We start from the raw sequence: 21499 nt of genomic DNA on the forward strand, positions 1-21499 counted from the left end.
GGAATGAACAATCAATTTTTCGGGCTGAGACGCTTATTCTGGTCTGGAAGGGAGGAAGATAGAAGATCCTTTGGTCCTTTCCTTTACAGTCCTGATGAAAGGTCTCGGCCCAAAATATATAGTTTAAACCATCCATAGATGCTGCCTGAATTGAGAGTTCTTCCAACACTTTGTGTGTGTTGCTCAATTATTTTTTGAGTAGGCAGTGAAGAAAATTGTTGAAGGCAGAGTGGTAGATTTAGTTTACGTGAACTTTAGCAACAATGTTTAAAATTGTGGAGAGGTACTACGATAGGAAAAATTTAGAGTAACACAGACCTTATATGGGTAAATGGGACTAGTACAGATAGGCACATTGATTGCCTTGGCTGAATTGGGCTCATTTCCGAGCTGTATGTTTCTATGATAGTGCTAAGTTCTCTCTGTGTATCTTTCAATGAGCCCACATTAGTGTAGAGTCTCTTCAGTACTCGTCCAGGTACATTCTAAGTTAAGGTGGTTTCTGACAAAGTTCTAGAGTTCACTTCTCTTTGGGTGAAAGGAATTTTTACTTGTTACCAACAACTCTGCCAAACAAAATTGTTCCTTTTTCATCTTATCTCATCCTCTTCATAATTTCGTGTACCTTAATTAAACCTCCGCTTTGTGTCCATTGATCCAAAGCAAATAAATTCAGCCTAAAGTTTGTCTTCCCATAAAACTATTAACATTTTGCCAATTTCTGCATCCTCTAAAATTTTGGCAAACTGACACTGTCTTCCAGCTGTGGTCAGACTAGAGTTTTATATAATTTAGCATGACTTCCCTGCTTGTATTCAGTAACTTGGTTGGTGAAGTATCCTGGTTCTCTCCTTATCATTTCATCTATGTGCCCTGCTACCTTCAACATGTGGTGGGCCTGTACTCTTTGGAATTTAGAAGAGTGAGGGGAATCTCAATGAAACCTAAAAGGCCTAGATAGAGTGGATGCCGTGAACACGTTTCATTTGGTGGGAGGAGTCTAGGACCAGAGGGCACAGCCTCAGAATAGAAGGACGTCCATTTAGGACGGAGATGAGGAGGAATTTCTATAGTCAGTGGGTTGTGAATCTGTGGAATTCATTGCCACAGGCAGCTGTGGAGGCAAAGTGATTTGGAGTACTTAAGGTGGAGGTTGATAGGTCCTTGATTAGTCAGGGCATGAAAGATTAAGGGGAGAAGGCAGGAGAATGGTGTTGAGAGAGAGGATCAGCTATGATGAAATAGCAGAGCAGATATGATGGGCCAAATGGCCTAATTCTGCTCCTATGTCTTAGGTCTAATGTTTTAGTATATTATTTATCTGTTTTCATTGGCACCTGTCATGTAAATATTGCATTAAATTGCACCATCAATAAAATCTGCAAATGTTGAATTTTTTTTTTCTCTCATTGTTTCAATTTAATCTTATTTTTCCATCAGGTAGTTTTGTGTGATTAGGGTAATCATGGTAGAGATATAACTTGATTCAATAAAATAATTTATTAAATGGCTCGATATGGTGTTGAGCATATATTTAATATAATATTCTACTCCTTTCCCTGACCACAGTTTACCACTACTCACGTATGCACAACATTATATATTTTATGACTTTTATGAAGTTATAATAAACTGATACCACCTCCCCCCCCCCCACCCCACAATAATTCAGTGAGTAGATGAAAATAGCCAGGCTGTATTTATAACCCATCTCTAATAGTGCTGAAAAATTAATCATTACATCAAAAGGCATTAAGAGCTAACCACATTGTGTGAAAAAAGTCACAAATACAGTCAAGTTAAGGCAATGATACAATTTTTCTTCTTCTGAAAGATATTAATAGACTTCACTCCAAACAAGAAAATCTGCAGATGCTGGAAATCCAAGCGAAACACACACAAAATGCTGGAGGAACTCAGCAGGCCAGACAGCATCTATGGAAAAAAGTACAGTTGCTGTTTCGGGCCGAGATCCTTTGGCAGGACTGGAGAAGAAAAGCTGAGGAGTAGATTTAAAATGTGGGGGAGGGGAGAGAGAAGCACAAAGTGATCGGTGAGGCCGGGAGGAGGCAGATGAAGGAAAGAGCTGGGAAGTTGATTGACAAAAGAGATCCAGGGCTGGAGAAGGGGGAGTTGGATAGGAGAGAACAGAAGGCCATGGAAGAAAGAAAAGGGGGGAGGAGCACCAGAGTGAGGCAATGGGCAGACAAGGAGTTAAGGTGAGAGAGGGAAATGATGAAGGGTGGTGGGGGAAGGGGTGCGTGGAGGGGGGGGGGTGGTGTGGGCATTACCAGAAGTTCAAGAATTCGATGTTCATGCCATGAGGTTGGTGGCTACCCAGGCGGTATACAAGGTGTTGTTCCTCCAACCTGAATGTAGCCTCATTGTGACAGTAGAGGAGGCCATGGATTGACATAGGAATTGGAGTGTGAAGTGGAATTAAAAAGGATGGCCACTGGGAGATCCCGCTTCTTCTGGCAGATGGAGCATTGGTGCTCCGCAAAGTGGTGTCCCAATCTACGTAGGGTTTCACTGATATACAGGAGGCCACACCAGGAGAATCGGACACAATATATGACCTCAACAGACTCACAGGTGAAGTGTCAACTCACTTGGAAGGACTGTTTGGGGCCCTGAATGGTAGTGAGGAAGGAGGAGTAGAGGCTGCCTTTTAAATCTACTCCTTGTATTTTTTTCTCCAGTCCTGCCGATGGGTCTCAGCCTGAAACATTGACTATTTTTTTTTTTCCATAGATGCTGCCTGGCCTGCTGAGTTCCTCCTGTATTTTGTGTATATTTATAGGCTTATTTGTTTCGGCAACCCTGTAGTTTATATGCCAGTTCTATGCTGGACCCTGCACGTATATTATTGGATTAATTATTCCCTCAGTTTGTGACCTCGGGGAAACCATCTAAGTTAATGGGTATAAATATTAGGTGAATTTGACTGAAATGAAATTTATTTCAGAGTCACTGATTTATATGATGCAAAATTTGTAGTGTGAGAAAAAAGGAATAAGGTTCATGAACCATTCTGAAATCTGGTGCAGGAAGGCAGAGAACTACTCCTTAATGGATGAATGTGTGTGTGCAGTCTCCTGTACCTCCTTCCTAATGGTAGTAATGAGAAGAGGATGTGTCCTGAGTGGTGAGGGTTTTTAGTGATAGACACCTTCCTGAGGCATCATCCCTTGAGGATGTTTCCGATGGTCAGGTGGGTTGTGCCCATGATAGAGTTGGCTAAGTTTATAACTCTGCAGCCTTTTGTAGTTGTGTTCTTTAGAGGTTCCATACCAGGCTTGATGCAACAAGTCAGAATACTTCGTACCATAAAGCTGTAGAAATTTGTAAGTCTTTGGTGATGTACCAATTCTCCTAAACTCATGAAGAAGTGTGCCACCTTTGTGATTGCATCGGTGTGCTGTGCCCAGAATAGACCTTCCGCAGTGTTGGTGCCCAGGAACTCGAAACAGGTTGTTTTCTACTATTGACTCCTGAAATGAGGATTGACCAACTTCCCCTTGATGAAGACTACAATCAATTCTTTGATCTTGCTGATATTGAGTGTGAGGTTGGGTGACTATCTGTATCTTTAACTTTTTGAGAACAAAGAGAGAAGAAGAGCTGAAGTAAATACTCAGCTCCTCAAACCCATTTTGCCATGTTACTGCCCACTCATCTTATTGGGTTGCAGGCTCTATTTTCTGCAATACCTCGTTGTAGTCAGCTGTTCTGTGAAAGATAAACAGAAAGTCTACAGATGCTGGAAATCCAAAGCAACACACATAAAATGCTGGCTGAGCTCAGCAGGCTAGGCAGCATCCATGGAAGTGAATAGATAGTTGATGTTCTGGGCCAAGAACTTCTTCACAGACCCTTCTGTAAAAGACCTGTTTATATGTTTTTCACTTCAGTTGTTTGCATGATTTATGTTTTTCTTTTTCTTTTGCATCGGTTGTTAGTCATTTTTTTTCTATAGGGTTATTTCGGGTTTCTTGCTTTGTGACTACCTGTAAGCAAACAAATCTCAAGGTTGCATAATTTATACATTCTTTGATAAAAAGTGTACTTTGAATCTTTCAGTATGTGCTACTTTGGGTGCAATTTTATTATTTCAACGAACTCTAAATCTTTGCTAGTATATTGCTCCCAGTTCCATCCACTCTAACCTTGTGTATCATCTCTTGTGTGAGGTGTTATCAAAAGCCTTCTGAAAATCTAAATACACACATTCACTAGATTCTCCTCATCAACTCTGCAAAATATGTCCCACGGAACACAAAACGATTAGCAAAACCTGATTTTCTCTCATAGATCTACATTGACCATGTTCAATCAAACCATTATTTTATGTATCTTAATATGACGTCCCTTATTAAAGTTTACATAATTTTTCTCGTATGTTTTGTACCTCTTCACATGTTTGCAGTATTCTACTTCTTTTTTCCTTCTATATATAGACTTCTGAGTGACCATTATCAGACTATTCACTGTTTCTTTTGCCACTTCATTCAAAACTCTGGGATATGGATCACTAAACTTGTGATTTATGCTTGTCTAGGTTTGAGCAATGAAAGTTGGTCCATAATGAAGAACATGGCTACTGAACTCATTATCATACTGATCGGTTACTTCACCCTGGTTCCAGCCATTCAGGTATTTCTTGTTACTTGTCTTTGTAGTTAGCCAAAACTTTAAAAACAGAATAACAATACATGAATGTTTGATTTGCAAAATGACTTTATTCATTAAAGGTCATCTACAAGTGACAGCTGGGCTACTAATTGTTATACTGAAACTTACCCAGCCGATGAGTAACAGAATTGTTCTTGTGTTGAGTTTGTGGCGTGTTCCTGATTGTAATATGCTGGTCAGTTACTTCGCTCTCAGTTTGTGCAAAGAATGCAAGTGCTGGTGGAATATGGCTTTGGAAGTGCATTATTGTCAGACGACTGTGCTAGCAGGGTGGTGCAAACCTCTGCTCTCTGTCTGCTGTACCAGGAATCAGATCGAGGCTTAGCTCTCTGCTAGTACACTATGGTAACAAGTTCATTAGTAGTCATTATAGTGGGCTTGTTACCAAAGGGAAGTCTCAGATTAGCTGGGGACATCCAGCCAAGTAAAGAGTTAAAAGGTGAGAGAACACAACTTCCATCACGTCCAAGAAGTGGAAATGAGTAATTAGAGGATTTGGGTGGTCCGTCAATACATGATGCAGTTGCTTGCCGTCCCCAGCAATGTCCCACGCTTGCCATGCTAGTGGAGGTACATCCTTGAGACCAATATCTTAGCATTGAACAATTGCATTACTTGCCTTGGCTCACAGAACACCAGTCCCATAGATGGCTACTGCATATTAACACAGCACATCATACTAAGCCATACAACCATGTGATTGTTTTGGGAGTGCCAATGGAGGGCAGAGGCTCATGCCATCCACAACACACAACCTAAACGAATATACTTTATAAAAGACTACGGACAGGTACCCATGAGTGTTCAATCTCAGGGTAAGATTGTGCTTATTAATAGTATCTGAGTCATCTCGAAGCTGCAACTGGGTATTATAAAAGTCTTTATTCACACGGCTGACTTCCAGGAGAGTGAGAATCCAGGAGAATCCAAGAGAATCTCTCTGTCTTGACACATTTTATACTTCTTAAACACAAATATAACAATAATCAATTAACTACAGTTTCAATTATTATAATCACTTACTTCAACATTTGGAATATAGTAGGATATATTTACAGAATTACATATTTACAATGGCAGCATATCCCAGCTAGCAAAACCTCATTGAATATTCAATACTGAATATTCGGAGGTGTTCTGCTAGTTGTTATGTGCTGCCATGGTGTCTGTTCCAAAAACCAGACACACAAAATTTACTGCTTTTGTTACAGTGTTGAGGGGTAGCTCCATGAGGGATTCTCATAGAGGGATTAGAAGTGGAAAGAGTGAGCAACTTCAAGTTCCTAGGTGTCATGATCCGAGGATTAACCTAGTCCAACATATCAATGCAGCTATAAAGAAGGCAAGACAGCAGCTATATTTCATTAGGAGTTTGAGGAGATGGGTTTGTCAACTAAAACATTCGAAAACTTCGAAGAGGTACTGTGGAGAGCATTCTAACAGGCTGCGTCATTGTCTGGTATTGGGGTTGGGGGGTGTTTGCTACAGCATAGGATTGAAAGAAGATACAGAAAGTTCTAAAATTAGTCAGCTCCATCTTGGGTACTAGCCTCCATAGTATCAAAGACATCTTCAAGGAGCAGTGTCTCAGAAAGGTGGTGTCCATTATTAAGGACCTCTCATCACCCAGGACATACACTACCTCACTTTTTAAATTATTTCTGTTTTTGCACTATTTTTTATTTATATAAAAATAAGTAAATTAATTACAGTAAATATATATGTAATTATTGTAATTGATTTACTTTTTTTTCTACATTATCGTGTATTGCATTGTACTGCTGCCGCTATGTTAACAAATTTCACGACACATGCCGATGATATTAAACCAGATTCTGATTCTGAATATGCAACTATGTAGGTTAACAGACAAAACAGATCTCTCCTGAGTTCTGCATTAAGTAGCAGGGATACACCCCTAACAATGGCATGAATAGGAGAAACATTCTCTATTGTCAACCCTGTGTAGTTTCAAAGGAACAGAAAGTCACAAGGATTCATTTGGAAGTTAAACTGTGTACAGGTTTTATTTCCTGAAAGACTGGTTCTCATTTTAATTAATCCATGATTGCATAGCTCCCTAATAGATAGATGCTTGGGAGGAGTGTGGTTGGGTGTAGGTATCACTAAATGGGAGGCCATTGTAAAATTATCAATGTTCTTAGATTTTTGTTAAGATTAGATAATTAGGCATTTTTATTTTATGTCAGTGACCTGATGTTCAAAAAAATATACACCACCTGGAGTTAACGCAATAAGGGGAGATTTCTATAGTACCTATCACTGCTTCTGGTTGTTTCCTTTAATTTATAACCAGTGAAATATTTCTGAAGTATAATCACTGTGTAATAAATCTGCTTATGGCAAATTGCCTCAAACGGCAACGTGATAATGATGAGATCTTTGCGATGTAGATTGAGAAATTAATATGCCTAATGTCCACTTACCATTGAAGCCTTCAGAAGGGGATATAAGGGAATATACAATGGGAAAGAGAGGTGCAGAAGAATATGGAAATGATCTGATTGCTGGGGTGAGACAAGTATTGGTCAAGATAGAGTCCAGATGATAGTTGGTGAGATCAGAATTTGCTGTGGTTTGACGTTTTCTTGATAGCCTGGCCTGGGAGATGTATTCTTCATGACAAAAGGTCTCACCTTTTTCAGCACTGCCTTGCCTGCTTTCAGCCACTTTATTTTCTGAGGACTGGGAAACATATCTGTATTTAAAAGCAGAATGATTATTTAAAACATAAGCAACATGTAAAAAACCATCCTATTTCCCCAGAAGCCTGATTCATTCTGCCGCCACCAAAACTGGAGGTAGTGCATATTGACCCTGTAGCAATTTTTTGTCCATCTTAACATCTCTTAAACTTAGATTCGAGAATTCAAGTTCAGCTATGTGGTTCTGTATAGTGGACATAAAAGCAGAAAATACTGGAAAAACATCAACAGGCAGGCAGCATCTGCAGAAAGGAAAACAATAACATTGAGGGCCCGAGAGCCTTCATCTGCATTGAATAAGAAAGAAAAGTTAATTTTTAGTTGCTGAAAAAGTCGGGACGGGATGAATCACAAAGGGAATATCTCTGATTGGTGAGAACAAATAGATTAACCTGGTAGTTAGAATCTAATTGCGCTTCTGTATCTGTGTTATGTATTGTTAAGAGCAGAGCAGTAGGGCCTGCCCAGCAGTTTGAGTTATATTAATTGAGAAAGGAAACATGAGCCAAAATCACAGCTGCCAGAAATAGCTGGTTCTGATACAGAAAAAAGAGCAAGTTGCTTAAACTGGAGAAGTTGATATTGAGTTCAGAATGTGCCCAGGCAGATTTAGGTCCTATAATTAAAGCTTGCATTTAGTTTTGTTGTAACAGTGTAGAAGGTACAGACCGATAATTCAGAATAGGAATGGGATGGAGATTAAAAGCTCTGAGCCACTCTCTGTCTGATAAAGGACCTCAAACTTAAAACATTAACTTCCGTTTCTTTGTGCTTCCAGCATTTTCTATGTTTATTTCAAACTTTCAGAATCTCAAGGTTTTTGATTTTTTTCATTCATTGTATAGTGGACGCATTGGTTGTAAGCAACACACATAAAAATTGCTGGTGAACGCAGCAGGCCAGGCAGCATCTATAGGAAGAGGTACAGTCAACATTTCGAGCCGAGACATCGACTGTACCTCTTCCTATAGATGCTGCCTGGCCTGCTGCATCCACCAGCAATTTTTGTGTGTTGCTTGAAATTCCAGCATCTGCAGATTTCCTCATGTTTACATTGGTTGTAACCTGGTTTTCTACAAACTTGGTTTATGGTTAATTCGCTATGATTCATAATGAGGCTTTTTAAGAGGTAAGCTCCGAAAGAAAAATTAGCCATTGCAGGTGAGATGTTTCCGAAGCTTACGTTGGCCTTTGTTGTAGAGGCTAAGGATATGTCAGTGTAGTTTGGGGAGTAAAAATGGTAGACAACTGGAAGCTCAGTAATTTTGTGGATAAACAGAGGTTCTGTGCAAGATAGTCACCCAATCTGTTTGATTTCTCCATTGTAGAGGAGACCACATCATGAGCATTGAATGCAGTACACTAAATTGGAAGGAGTACATTTGAATTGCTGCTTCACCCGGAGAAGTGTTTGAGTCCTCGGATAGTAGGAAGGGAAGAGGTAAAAGAACAGATGTTACATCTCTTGTGATTGCATGAGAAAAAGCCACAACAAGGGGAGAGGGTGTTGGTGGAGATAGAAGGGTGAACCAGTGAGTCACAGAGGAAATAGTCCTTTTAGTTTACTGGAAGGAGTGGCAAAGATTTTTGTGTTGGTGACAGCAATGTACTGAAAGTGGCAAACATCACACTGAATGATCTGTTGAATGTGGAAGTTGTTGGGTTATCAGAGTTCTACTCTTCATCTGGGTGGGACAAGGGAGGATGAGAAGTGTGGGAAATGTTACATAGTTGAGAGTCCTTCTAGCTAAGGTGGAGTCTAAATATAGTTAAGAAAATAGAAAATTATCTTGGCAAGTTTAATCATCTGAATACATTTTGTGAAGTTGGGAGTATGGAGTCATATAGGATTGGAGTCTTCCTTTACCTTTTAATATACAACAAGCTTGTAATATTATCACCAATTGTACAGAAGTCCTGACATTTATTATGGTAAATTACAATTCCTTGTACTGTAATGAAATGCCCTTGGAGGTTGAGACATTACAATAATGTTAAAGTACAGTTGACACAAGGTTACCCTTCCCTATTCCTCTACTCCTCCTTTCTTCAAGCCAGGCCCTGCATATAGCATGAGCATTTCAGGTGTCAGTCTGCTAGTGATAAAATGAGACATGACTCCTGCTGAATGAGCAGTTCACTTCTCTGATTGCACTTCATGTCTCAATAGTCCACATACCAAAATCTGATGATTGACCAACTTACCTTCTCTGACTCCGTAATTCTATGGCTCACTGTAATGCCTCTCCACTACCCAAAACCCCTGTTCTGGCTGTGATAACTCCATGGCTGAGAAGTCCACTTTCAAGGTAAAATCTCACTACCACGGTCAGTGAAAACTGCAAAATCTCCTTTGATCTCAGCCTGCTTTTATAGTCCCTCCCCCTGCTGGCAGATTAACAGTATTTCAGCTGTCTACCCCTTGCTGCTTGGATATCTGTCTCAGTTGATTGATAGATTTTCAATAGTTACAGTGGAAACACCTCTTAAATAAGGTAATTGAAGTTTTTAATCTTTTCAGCACTGCTTTCTGCTGCTAAACCAAGTCGAAACTATGTCATGTATAAACAATAAACAGCTACTATTCCTAAAAGCTGTTCCTCACTGTTTTCCTGGTACATTGCTGAGTATAGTGGTGCTGCTATTGTGTAGAACTTGAAAGTTTCATCACCTCTACTGCTTCACCCCACTCTCATTCTTCATTACAATTCATAGTGCCTATAAAAAGTATTCAACCCCCACCCTGGGATGTTTTCATATTGTTTTGCACCATTGAATCACAGTGGATTTAATTTTTTGACACTGATCAACAGAAAAATGACTCTTTCGTGTCAAAGTGAAAACAAATTTCTACAAGTAGGTCTAAATTTATTACAATTATTAAACAGAAAATCATTGGTTGCATAATTACTTACCCCTTTCAAGTCAGTATTTAGTAGATGCATCTTTGACAGCAATCATAGCCTTGAGTCTGTGTGGGTAGCTTTGCACATCTGGACACTGTAACTTTCCCCATTCTTCTTTACGAAACTGCTCAAGCTCTGTCAAATTGCATGGGAATCATGAGTAAACAACCCTTTTCAAGTCCAGCCACAAATTCTCAATTGGATTGAGGTCTGGACTCTGACTTGACCACTCCAGGACATTAACTTAGTTGTTTTTAAGCCATTTCCGTTAAGCCATTCCAGGCTTTATGTTTGGAGTCATTGTTTTGCTGCATTCATTTTACACTCTACTTTCACAAGCCTTCGAAGGCCTGCTGCAGTGAATCATCCTCACAGCATGATATAGCCACCACCATGCTTCACGGTAGGGATGGTGTGTTTTTGATGATGTGCGGTTGGCTTGCGCCAAATTGAGCTTTTTGGTCACCAGACTAAATGCTCTATTTTGGTTTCATCATACCATAGAAAATTTTATTGTAACTAAGTCTTAATTCTTGACTAAGGTTTGAGAGTCAACGAACAATTTATTGTAGACATCTTTCATTTGAATATGGACTCAGAGTCAACGAATGTTTTTTTTATATAAATAACTTTATTTTGTAATATTTCTGAATAAAGTATTTTTGGAAAAAAAGTAATCATACCATAGAACTATCTTCCAGGTGACTTCAGAGTCTCCCACATGCCTTCTGGCAAACTAGCCAAACTTTCATGTCAATTTTTTTCAACAGTGGCTTTTTCTTTGCCATTTTCTCATAAAGTAGCAACTGGTGAAGCAAACACGAGGAAATCTGCAGATGCTGGAAATTCAAGCAAAACACACAAAATGCTGGTGGAAGAAGCACAGTCGGTCTCCTATCTCAGCAAACTTGTAACTCCTCCAGAGTTGTCATAGGTTTCTTGGTGTCCTCCCTTAGTCGTCCCCTTCTCGCACTATCACTCAGTTTTTGAGGATGGCCTGCTCTAGGCATATACAGCTGTGCCATGTTCTTTACATTGACTTAACTGTACTCCAAAGGGGTATTCAGTGACTTGGAAATTTTCTTGCACCTCCCTCCTGACTTGTGCTTTTCAATAACCTTTTTGCAGAGTTACTTGGAATGTTTTTTCGTCTTCATGGTGTAGTTTTCCACCAGGATACTGATTTACTAGCAGCTGGACCTTCCAGATACAGGTGTATTTTTACCACAATCAATTGAAACACCTTGACTGCACACGAATGATCTCTATTTAACAAATTATCTGACTTCTAAAACAGATTAACTACAGCAGTGATGATTTGGTGTGTCATACTAAAGGGGATGAACCCTTAACAGTATATTATTTTGTGTTTTATATTTGTAGAGATCTGTTTTTATTTTGACACGAAAAAGTCTTTTTCTGTTGATCAGTGTCCAAAAAAAGCCAAATTAAATCCACTATGATTCAATCTTGTAAAACAATAAAACATGAAAGCTTCAAGGTGGGGGGGGGGTAAATATTTTTATAGGCACCGTAAATATACTCAGTTTCTCACATTTCTTAGTTTTGATGACCTGAAATATCATCTCAGGTTTTATTTTCTCTCGCAGATGCTGCCTAATCCGCTGAATAGTTTCAGCATTTTCTATTTCTCTTTGAGAAAACAGACATTTAGGAAAGTGAAGTGTGTGTGAAATGCATAATTGGATTAGGAGCTTTTGAGATAAATCTTGTATTTGCCTCTTTTCTATTTCCATTTCTAAATTATAACTGGTAAATTTAATTTTTAAATGTTGGGTCTTTTAGGGATTAGGAAACAATGCATACAGTAAGAACTAAGATAAACCCAATTTAACTAGTCTTTAGTAGATCAAACTGAAAGCCAGATCTGAAAATGTAATATATAGTGACCTTGTTAATTTGTAAGGTAATTATGTGTAAATCATTCCACCAGAATGTAATTATAAAAACTAATTGAGAGTACATTTTTAATAAAAAAAATTTGTTTTGTTCAATTTGCTGTTATTCCTCTTCTATTTCTGATTTCGTATTTTATGAAATGTCTGCACCTGTAGCATTTATTGACCTTGTTTTTTGTTTTGTGAACTTTCCCCACCCCTCTCAAAATTTCTTACAGGAATTTTGCCTATTTGCTGTGGTTGGACTCGTTTCGGATTTCTTTCTGCAGATGTGTTTCTTTACAACAGTATTGTCCATCGATATCCGCCGCATGGAGGTAATATTTAATATGATTGAATTTAATTTTATTCTCTCTCTCAAACTCTGGAATGTTATCTTAAACACAATGATAGCATATTGGTTTACAATTGGAAGCCTGAGGCTCCAAGACCTGGAATTTTCCATGTCCATTACTTGCCAGTTCCTCTTAAACAAGGAACTAGTCATTGGCCACTCATTACTTAGAACCTGCCTTATCATTCATTTAAATCTTTGCTGAATCCTAACTCCATCTGTCTACATTGGTTCTCTTATCCATAATGAACTTGCCCAACAAAAATTGATCAATCTCAATTTCAAAAATTTCTGTTGACATGATCTGATATATGTTTGGAGCATGGATTTCAATTTTTTACAGTGGAAGAGTTAGTTCCTGACATCGCTATGCAAAGTCTTAATTACAAGGAAGGCGACAGGCCCAGATGGTGTCCCGGGACGGGATCTCCTGGCCTGTGCAAGTGAGCTAGCTGGAGTGTTTCCTGACATTTTCAACTGCTCCTGGCTTCAGTCTAAGATCCCCTCGTGTTTTAAGAAGGCAACGACAATCCCGGTGCCGAAGAAGAGCAAGGTGGCATGCCTGAATGACTGTTGACCTGTGGCTCTGGCATCAATTGCTATGAAGTGCTTCGAGAGATTGGTTTTGGCGCACATCAAGCACAGCCTACTGGTCAACCTCGACACTTTGCAATTCGCCTACCGGAGCAACAGGTCAACGGCAGATGCCATTTCTCTGGCCCTACATTACTCCTTAGTACACCTGGAGAGTAAAGACACATATGTAAAGCTCCTTTTCATTGACTACAGCTCTGCCTTTAATACCATCATTCCAAATAAACTGATTCCTAAGCTCCGGAATCTGGGCCTTAGCACTCAGATCTGCAGCTGGATCTTCAACTTCCTCACAGACAGGACCCAGGCTGTAAAAACAGGGGACAAGCTCTCCTCGTCAATCACTCTGAGCACCGGTGCCCCACAAGGCTGTGTACTTAGCTCCCTGCTGTACTCACTGTACACCCATGATTGTATAGCTAAGTTTCCATCGAACTCAATATACAAGTTTGCTGATGACACCACAATTGTAGGCTGTATCTCGGGTAATGATGAGTTTGAGTACAGAGAGGAAATTAAGAACTTGGTGGCATGGTGCGAAGACAATAACCTATCCCTCAATGTCAGCAAGAGGAAGGAATTGGTTGTTGACTTCAGAAGGAGTAGCAGACCGCACCACCCCATTTACATTGGTGGTGTGCAAGTGGAACAGGTCAAAAGCTTTAAGTTCCTCGGGGTCAATATCACAAATGACCTGACTTGGTCCAACCAAGCAGAGTCCACTGCCAAGAAGGCCCACCAGCGCCTTTACTTCCTGAGGAAGCTAAAGAAATTTGGCCTGTCCCCTCAAACCCTCACTAATTTTTATAGATGCACCGTAGAAAGCAGTCTTCTGGGGCGCATTACAACCTGGTATCGAAGTCGTCCTGTCCAAGACCAGAAGAAGCTGCAGAAGATCGTGAATACAACCCAGCACGTCACACAAACCAATCTTCCATCCTTGGACTCACTTTACACCACACGCTGTTGGAGCAGTGCTGCCAGGATAATCAAGGGCACGACCCACCCAACCAACACACTTTTCGTCCCTCTTCCCTCCGGGAGAAGGCTCAGGAGCTTGAAGACTCATACGGCCAGATTTGGGAACAGCTTCTTTTCAACTGTGATAAGACTGCTGAACGGACCCGGATCTGGGCCGTACCCTCCAAATATCCAGACATGCCTCTCGGTTTTTTTTGAACTACCTTACTTTCCATTTTTCTATTTTCTATTTTCTATTTATGATTTATAATTTATATTTTTAATATTTACTATTGATTTGTGCACCAGGGAGCACGAAGCGCAGAATCAAATATCGCTGTGATGATTGTACGCTCTAGTATCAATTGTTTGGCGACAATAAAGTATAATTTATATTTCATTGTTTTTTGCTACCTAACTTTAAGAAAAAGATCTTGTCTGTCCATCCCATCCAATATGTAAATCTTGAAATCTTGAAAAGAATACAAGTCTGATCTTTGTACCTTATCTTCATATCTTAACCGTTTATCCCTTGCTTCCCCCATGATTCATCCAGTGACCCATGACCACATTTTATAAGTAATTAATGAAGAAAATCAGGTTAATTGAAAAGGGTTTTTCTTGCAGCTGTCTATAGCGGGCTTCTGGATGTGTGAAGTCAAAAAAACAAGCACTGGCTGTGAATCTTGCCACTGTAATAGAAATACCCTAGTTTGTTATTTCCTTAGTTCTGTTGCTGATGTGCATGTATTCCATTTCTTAATTAAACTTGTGTCATATTGTGCAATATTGTTAGCACTTCAGGCCTGTTGAGATACAGCTTACATTATCCCTTAATATATTTCTGCTTGTATGTTATATTTTTTCTGCTTGTTCTCCTATGTCAATACATATCTTGATGCCAGGCAATAAGACTTAAAGTACAATTTGTAAATTGTTTACAAAGACCAGGGGAGATAAGTACAGTGCAAATAATAGATTAAATAGTATAATTTGATTAGCAGTTCGAATAAAAGCTGACCTATAGGCAAAAATAGGCTGTTGACATCAAGAATTTGCATTGGAATTGTCTGTTGTTATTTAAAATATAATCTAGTTGTAGAGTTCTGTTTAGATGTTACACCAGGTGAGTAATGAATACTGAGAGAAGATGGCATAAAAAAAATTGTACTAATTGTTCAGTTTTCTGACTTCCATATTTCCTATTAGCTTGCTGACTTAAATAAGCGCCTTCCTGCAGAAGCTATGCAAGAAATCTCTGAACAAATGAGATTGCCTCATTCCAAGTCAGTTCCGAGGCAGAAGAGATTCGAGCGACAGCCTACAATGCAGCCTTCAGCTCCTTATACCATCTCCCTGCAACCTTCTTCTTTTAGAAACCTGCGGCTACCGAAGAGACTGAGAGTAGTTTATTTCTTAGCTAGGACACGACTTGCACAGAGGATTATCATGGTAGGAAAATTCTCAATATGGTGCATATGTGTGATTTAATTACAGAGATTTGTTGAGTTCAGTGTGCAGCCTCCTGGGTTGCTTTCAGATATGTGGGAATTACAGAGAAAATTTGAGAGAATGTAAGTGGACTTTTAAAGTATAAGCACAAATAATATATAGAAAAGTATACACTTATTGGCCACTTTGTTAGGTAAATCTGTACATATGCTAATATTGTAAATATCTAATCAGCCAATCGTGTCAGCAGCTCAGTGTGTAAAAACATACAGACATAGCCAAGAGGTTCATTTGTTCAGACCAAATATCAGAATGGGGAAGAAATGTGATCTATGTGACTTTGACCATGGAATGATTGTTGGTGCCAGACAGGGTGGTTTGAGTATATCAGAAACTGCTGAATTCTTGGGAGTTTCATACAGTAGTCTCTAGAGATTACAGAGAATGGTGTGAAAAACAAAAAAACATCCAATGAGTGGCAGTTCTATGAGCAAAATCATCCTGTTAATGACAGAGGTAAGAGGAGAATGGCCAGACTGGTTCAGGCTAACAGGAAAGCGACAGTAACTCAAATAACAACGTGTTACAACAGTGGTGTACAGGAGACCATCTCTGAATGCGCAGCATGTTGAACTATGAAGTGAATGGTCCACAGCAGCAGAAGGCCTGGAGGTACCTAATAAGCGGCCACTCAATGTATCTACTACCAATCCATTCCTATCCTTAAAATGCATCTGAGTTTTGTCAATCATTTGTTCATATGTCAGAAAGCTTCAAATTGGGAGGTAGAACTTATAATCAAAATTCCTACTTTTATTTTTGGAGGTGATCTTTAGGTAAGATTTGTAATATCTCCTGAGTGATTCAAAATTAACAATTCAGAAAGAATATATTTTTCTTTCATGCTTAGAATTCCACCTCAACGAAAGATGAATTTCCCATCTAAATGCTGCTTCTAGAATTTTGCTGGAATGTGTAGGTTGTTCTATGAGGACAGGTTCAGTAGGCTAGGCATGTATCCACTGGAGTTTAGAAGTGTAAAAGGTGACTCGGTTAATTGGATAAGGTCGTCAGGATGGATGCAGGCGGGATGAATTCTCTTTTGGGGAATCTAGAAATTGGGATTGCTTTTTAAAAAAAAGATAAAGATCATTCATTTAAAATAAAAAGAGGTGAAAAAAACCTACAAATAGGTCTTTGAAACTTTCTTCCTCAACAAGTGGTAGCAGCTCTTTGGATTTTTCAATATTTTAACACAGATTTTTGCTGTCTAACAGGACGAAAGATTGCATGGAACAATACTAAGTTAAAAGTTCCAATCAAAACAGCCACAATCTTATTTTACGGCAGTGCAGGGTTGAGGAAATCAGTGGCTTAATCTTGCTCTTAATTAGTACATTTGCTTGTATGCTTAAAACAATTTCTATATTTGTTAATTTTATAGTTAAACTGTATCAGGAGTTCTTTATGGTGAAACAGATATGCTGTATTAAAGAATATCTAATTTCAGGTGCATTATTACATTTCTGAGTGGATTTGAATACCTTTTTCTGATTGCTCTTTTTGAGGCGGGGACTGTCATATGGATTGGGATCCTTGTATACACTGATCCTGCTGGCCTTGGGACACTTCTAACAGCACAGGTGACTGAGCAGAGCCCACTTGGAGAGAATGGCCTGGCATCCATTGCAGTACCGCCAGGTGTTTTCCAAAGGGGAGATACTAAGGATGGTTTGCCTGGCTTCCCATCAGATGTAAGCCCAGCACTGGAGAACCAGTCACATGACACAGATCAGAGCAAGAGCTTCAATCCTCTGGAAGCTTCACCCATGATCTCTCCTGAACGTATAAATGATGATGGCAAGGAGCAGGTCCATAGTGAGGCCGGTCACCAGGAAAATGATTTCAAAGTGGAAATTACATGGGGAGCGCAAGATGAGGAGATGTGGCGGAAGCTTTCTTTCCGACATTGGCCAACACTCTTCAGTTATTACAATAACACTTTGGCAAGGAAGTAAGTAGAACTGGAGTCATCATTTGTGCTAATATTGTCTATGTAGTAGGATGCTAATTTTTCAAGGCAATATTGAAATAAATTTGAATAAAATCAATATTCTAAAGGAACATGAAATGCTGTAGCAAAATCTAAGGTCCAAGAAATGTTTCAGCATTTGCAAGGATGTGTTAAATGGAGGTGGATGTTTTGGTAATGTATTTTTTCTCAAGAGCCTGGAGTAAGGCTGATAATTTCAAACATAATTGAGTAAGACAATAATATAGCACAATAAATAACATTCATTGCATCAAACTGATTTGTTTTAACAGCCATAGTTAACTGCTTTTTTAACACGATCCTGCTTGTTCTTGCAGGGTTTGCCAGAGTGAATTTTTCACCTCTAATAGTTGTCCTGCTAAAAAAAAAATTAGGATTATAGTGAATGTATGAAGCCACCTACTATTTTTGGAACAGATTCCATGTTTAACTGATGTTTATATATTTAACAGATATGTCAGTATTCTTCCCATCATCCCAGTCTCCTTCCATCTGAGTCTGCAAGATGCTCTGGATGCAAGACACCCTCAAGATGCAAAGCGATACCATTCCATGTTCCCAGCAGATTACGGAGAGACAAGAAACATCAATGGAGACAGGGCAAATGATCCAAATAAGCAGCATTCTTCCTCCAAGCCACATGTTCATTTGGACATCACACTTTACAAGTAAATTCTTGGAGATCTTAATTACAATTGTCACTGTTATGGTTAATTAATTAAAATTATGTTTTAAGCCAAACTACATATACACAATACTAGGATTGGTTTTGTGTATGGTGTAATGGCATATTGTAGCTGTGATCCCTGGTTTTCAGCATATCCTCACAGACAGGACCCAGGCTGTAAAAACAGGGGACAAGCTCTCCTCTACAATCACTCTGAGCACCGGTGCCCCAAAGAGCTGTGTACTCAGCCCTCTGCTGTACTCACTGTACACCCATGATTGTGTAGCCAGGTTTCCATCGAACTCAATATATAAATTTGCTGATGACGCAACAATTGTAGGCCGTATCTCGGGTAGTGATGAGTTTGAGTACAGAGAGGAAATTAAGAACCTGGTGGCATGGTGCAAAGATAATAACCTATCCCTCAACGTCAGCAAGACGAGGGAATTGGTTGTTGATTTCAGGAGGAGTAGCAGACCGCACGACCCAATTTACATTGGTGGTGCGCAACTGGAACAGGTCAAAAGCTTTAAGTTCCTCGGGATCTATATCACAAATGATCTGATTTGGTCCAACCAGGCAGAGTTCACTGCCAGGAAGGCCCACCAGCGCCTTTACTTCCTGAGAAAACTAAAGAAATTTGGCCTGTCCCCTAAAACCCTCACTAATTTTTATAGATGCACCGTAGAAAGCATTCTTCTAGGGTGCATCACAACCTGGTATGGAAGTTGTCCTGTCCAAGACCGAAAGAAGCTGCAGAAGATCGTGAACACGGCATAGCACATCACACAAACCAATCTTCCGTCCTTGGACTCACTTTACACCGCATGCTGTCGGAGCAGTGCTGCCAGGATAATCAAGGACACGACCCACCCAGCCAACACACTTTTCGTCCCTCTTCCCTCTGGGAGAAGGCTCAGGAGCTTGAAGACTCGTACGGCCAGATTTGGGAACAGCTTCTTTCCAACTGTGATAAGACTGCTGAACGGATCCTGACCCGGATCTGGGCCGTACCCTCCAAATATCCGGACCTGCCTCTCGGTTTTTTTGCATTTCCTTACTTTCCATTTTTCTATTTTCTATTTATGATTTATAATTTAAATTTTAATATTTACTAATTTTTACTATTTTTAATATTTAATATTTGTAATCCAGGGAGCGGGAAGCGCAGACTGAAATATCGTGTGATGATTGTACGTTCTAGTATCAATTGTTAGGTGACAATAAAGTATGAAGTATGCAAGTTTTATTAAGTTGAATGTGTGTCATAAGTTCAGTAGTCTGGCTATGATAATAAGTGGATGAAATCACATCCTATGTAGGAATTGCCCATCATGTCAGCATATGATTGATGTAAGCAGACTTTGTCCACTGAGGTTGTGCAAGACTAGAAATAGAGGTCATTGGTTAAGGGTGAAAGGTGAAATATTTAAGGAGAGTTTCTTTACTCAGGGCGGTGAGGGTGTTGATTGAGCTGCCATCTGAAGTGGTGGATGCAGGTTCAATTTCAATAGTTAAGAGAAATTTGGATGGATACATGAATGGGTGGGGTATGGAGTGCTATGGTCCTGGTGCAGATCGATGGGATTGGCAGATTAATAATTTGGCATGGTCTAAATGGGCTGAAGGGCCTTTTTCTGTGCTATAGCATTCTGTGACTTAATGGAGTGTTGGTGTATCAGCAGGAACAGATATTCTTTGTTCTTTAATCAATTTAAGTATTCTGTTTTCTGACCTATGCCACTGAAAATGTTTTTCCTTATTTGTGATCATTATGAAAGCTATGATTTTGAACCCTGACCTCCTCTATTCAACCTCACCTGATTTGAACAGCTTCACCTTAATGCATTTTAGGTTGCTAACACCTTTCACCCCTTATCCCTAATTTTTTTTCTGAGCGTTTCTTAAAAGTATGATGCTAGAATTAGAAATAAAATTGTTAAGGTATTTACAAAAGTTTATCGGTAACTTCCTAACATTGCACCCCCATTGAAAGTGTAAGCAAGAGTACATTGGCTGCACATCGAAAGTGCGAGCAAAAGTAAGATAATTTGTTCCTTCAAGGCTGCTCCACCATTCAGTAAGATTGAGCTGCTCGGCTGTCTTATCCACCAACAACAAACCATTCTTCATTCATCTCAAGTTCCTTTGCACTAATGCCAGTATATTCCCTATTGCTCTCTGTATTTTCAGTTAAAAACAGGTCTATGGCAAAATACTCTATTGAGCAATTTTTGGAAGTTGATGCAGCTCATTACGCCTGTCTTATTTCAGCTTGGTCAAGATGTTAAACCTGATTTGCTTTTAACAAATTCTTGCTTATTTTCAGTCAGGGCCCACATTTGATTATAAACATTCATAACTAGCATATGGTTTGTACTTTTCACATTCATCCCTATATCCCACCAAACAAGGGTGTAGCAGTTGGATGCCTTCACTGCTCGAGCACTACCATCATATCCTAGGAGTGGTTAGTAGGCTATGGCCGTATCCTTGACAAAACGTTTTACTCAATAAATTGAGGTCCTATTATAACACTTTGTTATTTGACGTTTTAGGCTTTTGTAAGTGAAATGACTTTCCAATTTTGCATTTTCTAAGTGGTAAGGAACTCTAACAAATTGATTCAATTAGTTAGATTGATACAACTTGTGGGTGATTGCAGTTAGCTTAGCAATAAAAGTACTTTGTGCACTCCAGCAGGCACAAGGCCAATGCTCTTCTTGTTGGTACAATAATGTGTCGAATATTAATGTTTGTTTTAAATTTGCTGACATTAAGTGAAAAAAATGTCGACCACTAGTAATGACTGAATCACTTACCGAAATTTTATTTTAATTTGGATTTTGCTTTATTCTGTCTTGTAGAGTTGGAGCACTTGGGCTGGCATCTGGAGTCCTCCTTGTAATTTTGCTCTTCTGCTTGTATAAAGTGTTCTGTCCAAAAACTTATGGCCAGGGTGGTCTTTCTCATGGGCGAAGGCGACGCGGAGACCTACCCTGTGATGACTATGGTTACTCACCACCCATCAGTGAAACCTTGCCACTAATTTTGAAGGGACATTTAATGGTGAGTGGACATTTGATAACCAGTGTATCCTAATACAGGCTGTGATCTTGATATTAACCCAACATTGACATTATGGTAATGCCACTGAGTTTATAATCCAAACTCCCAGACTAATGCCCTGGAG

General features: G+C 39.4%; 1 protein-coding gene across 2 annotated transcripts in view; it reads left to right on the forward strand.

Annotated features, from left to right (window-relative positions):
- The window catches only part of scap (SREBF chaperone), a 125940-nt gene that overhangs the window by 75896 nt on the left and 28545 nt on the right, over positions 1-21499 (forward strand). For both annotated transcript variants that reach the window (XM_063057486.1, XM_063057479.1), the window contains 6 exons: positions 4562-4656; positions 12465-12563; positions 15344-15586; positions 17155-17600; positions 18092-18307; positions 21174-21375. In XM_063057486.1, the coding sequence (XP_062913556.1) occupies positions 4562-4656; positions 12465-12563; positions 15344-15586; positions 17155-17600; positions 18092-18307; positions 21174-21375 (1301 nt within the window). The remainder of the gene's footprint in view (positions 1-4561; positions 4657-12464; positions 12564-15343; positions 15587-17154; positions 17601-18091; positions 18308-21173; positions 21376-21499) is intronic.

The sequence above is a fragment of the Mobula hypostoma genome, chromosome 1 (assembly GCF_963921235.1).
Source record: "Mobula hypostoma chromosome 1, sMobHyp1.1, whole genome shotgun sequence".
Lineage (NCBI taxonomy): Eukaryota > Metazoa > Chordata > Chondrichthyes > Myliobatiformes > Myliobatidae > Mobula > Mobula hypostoma.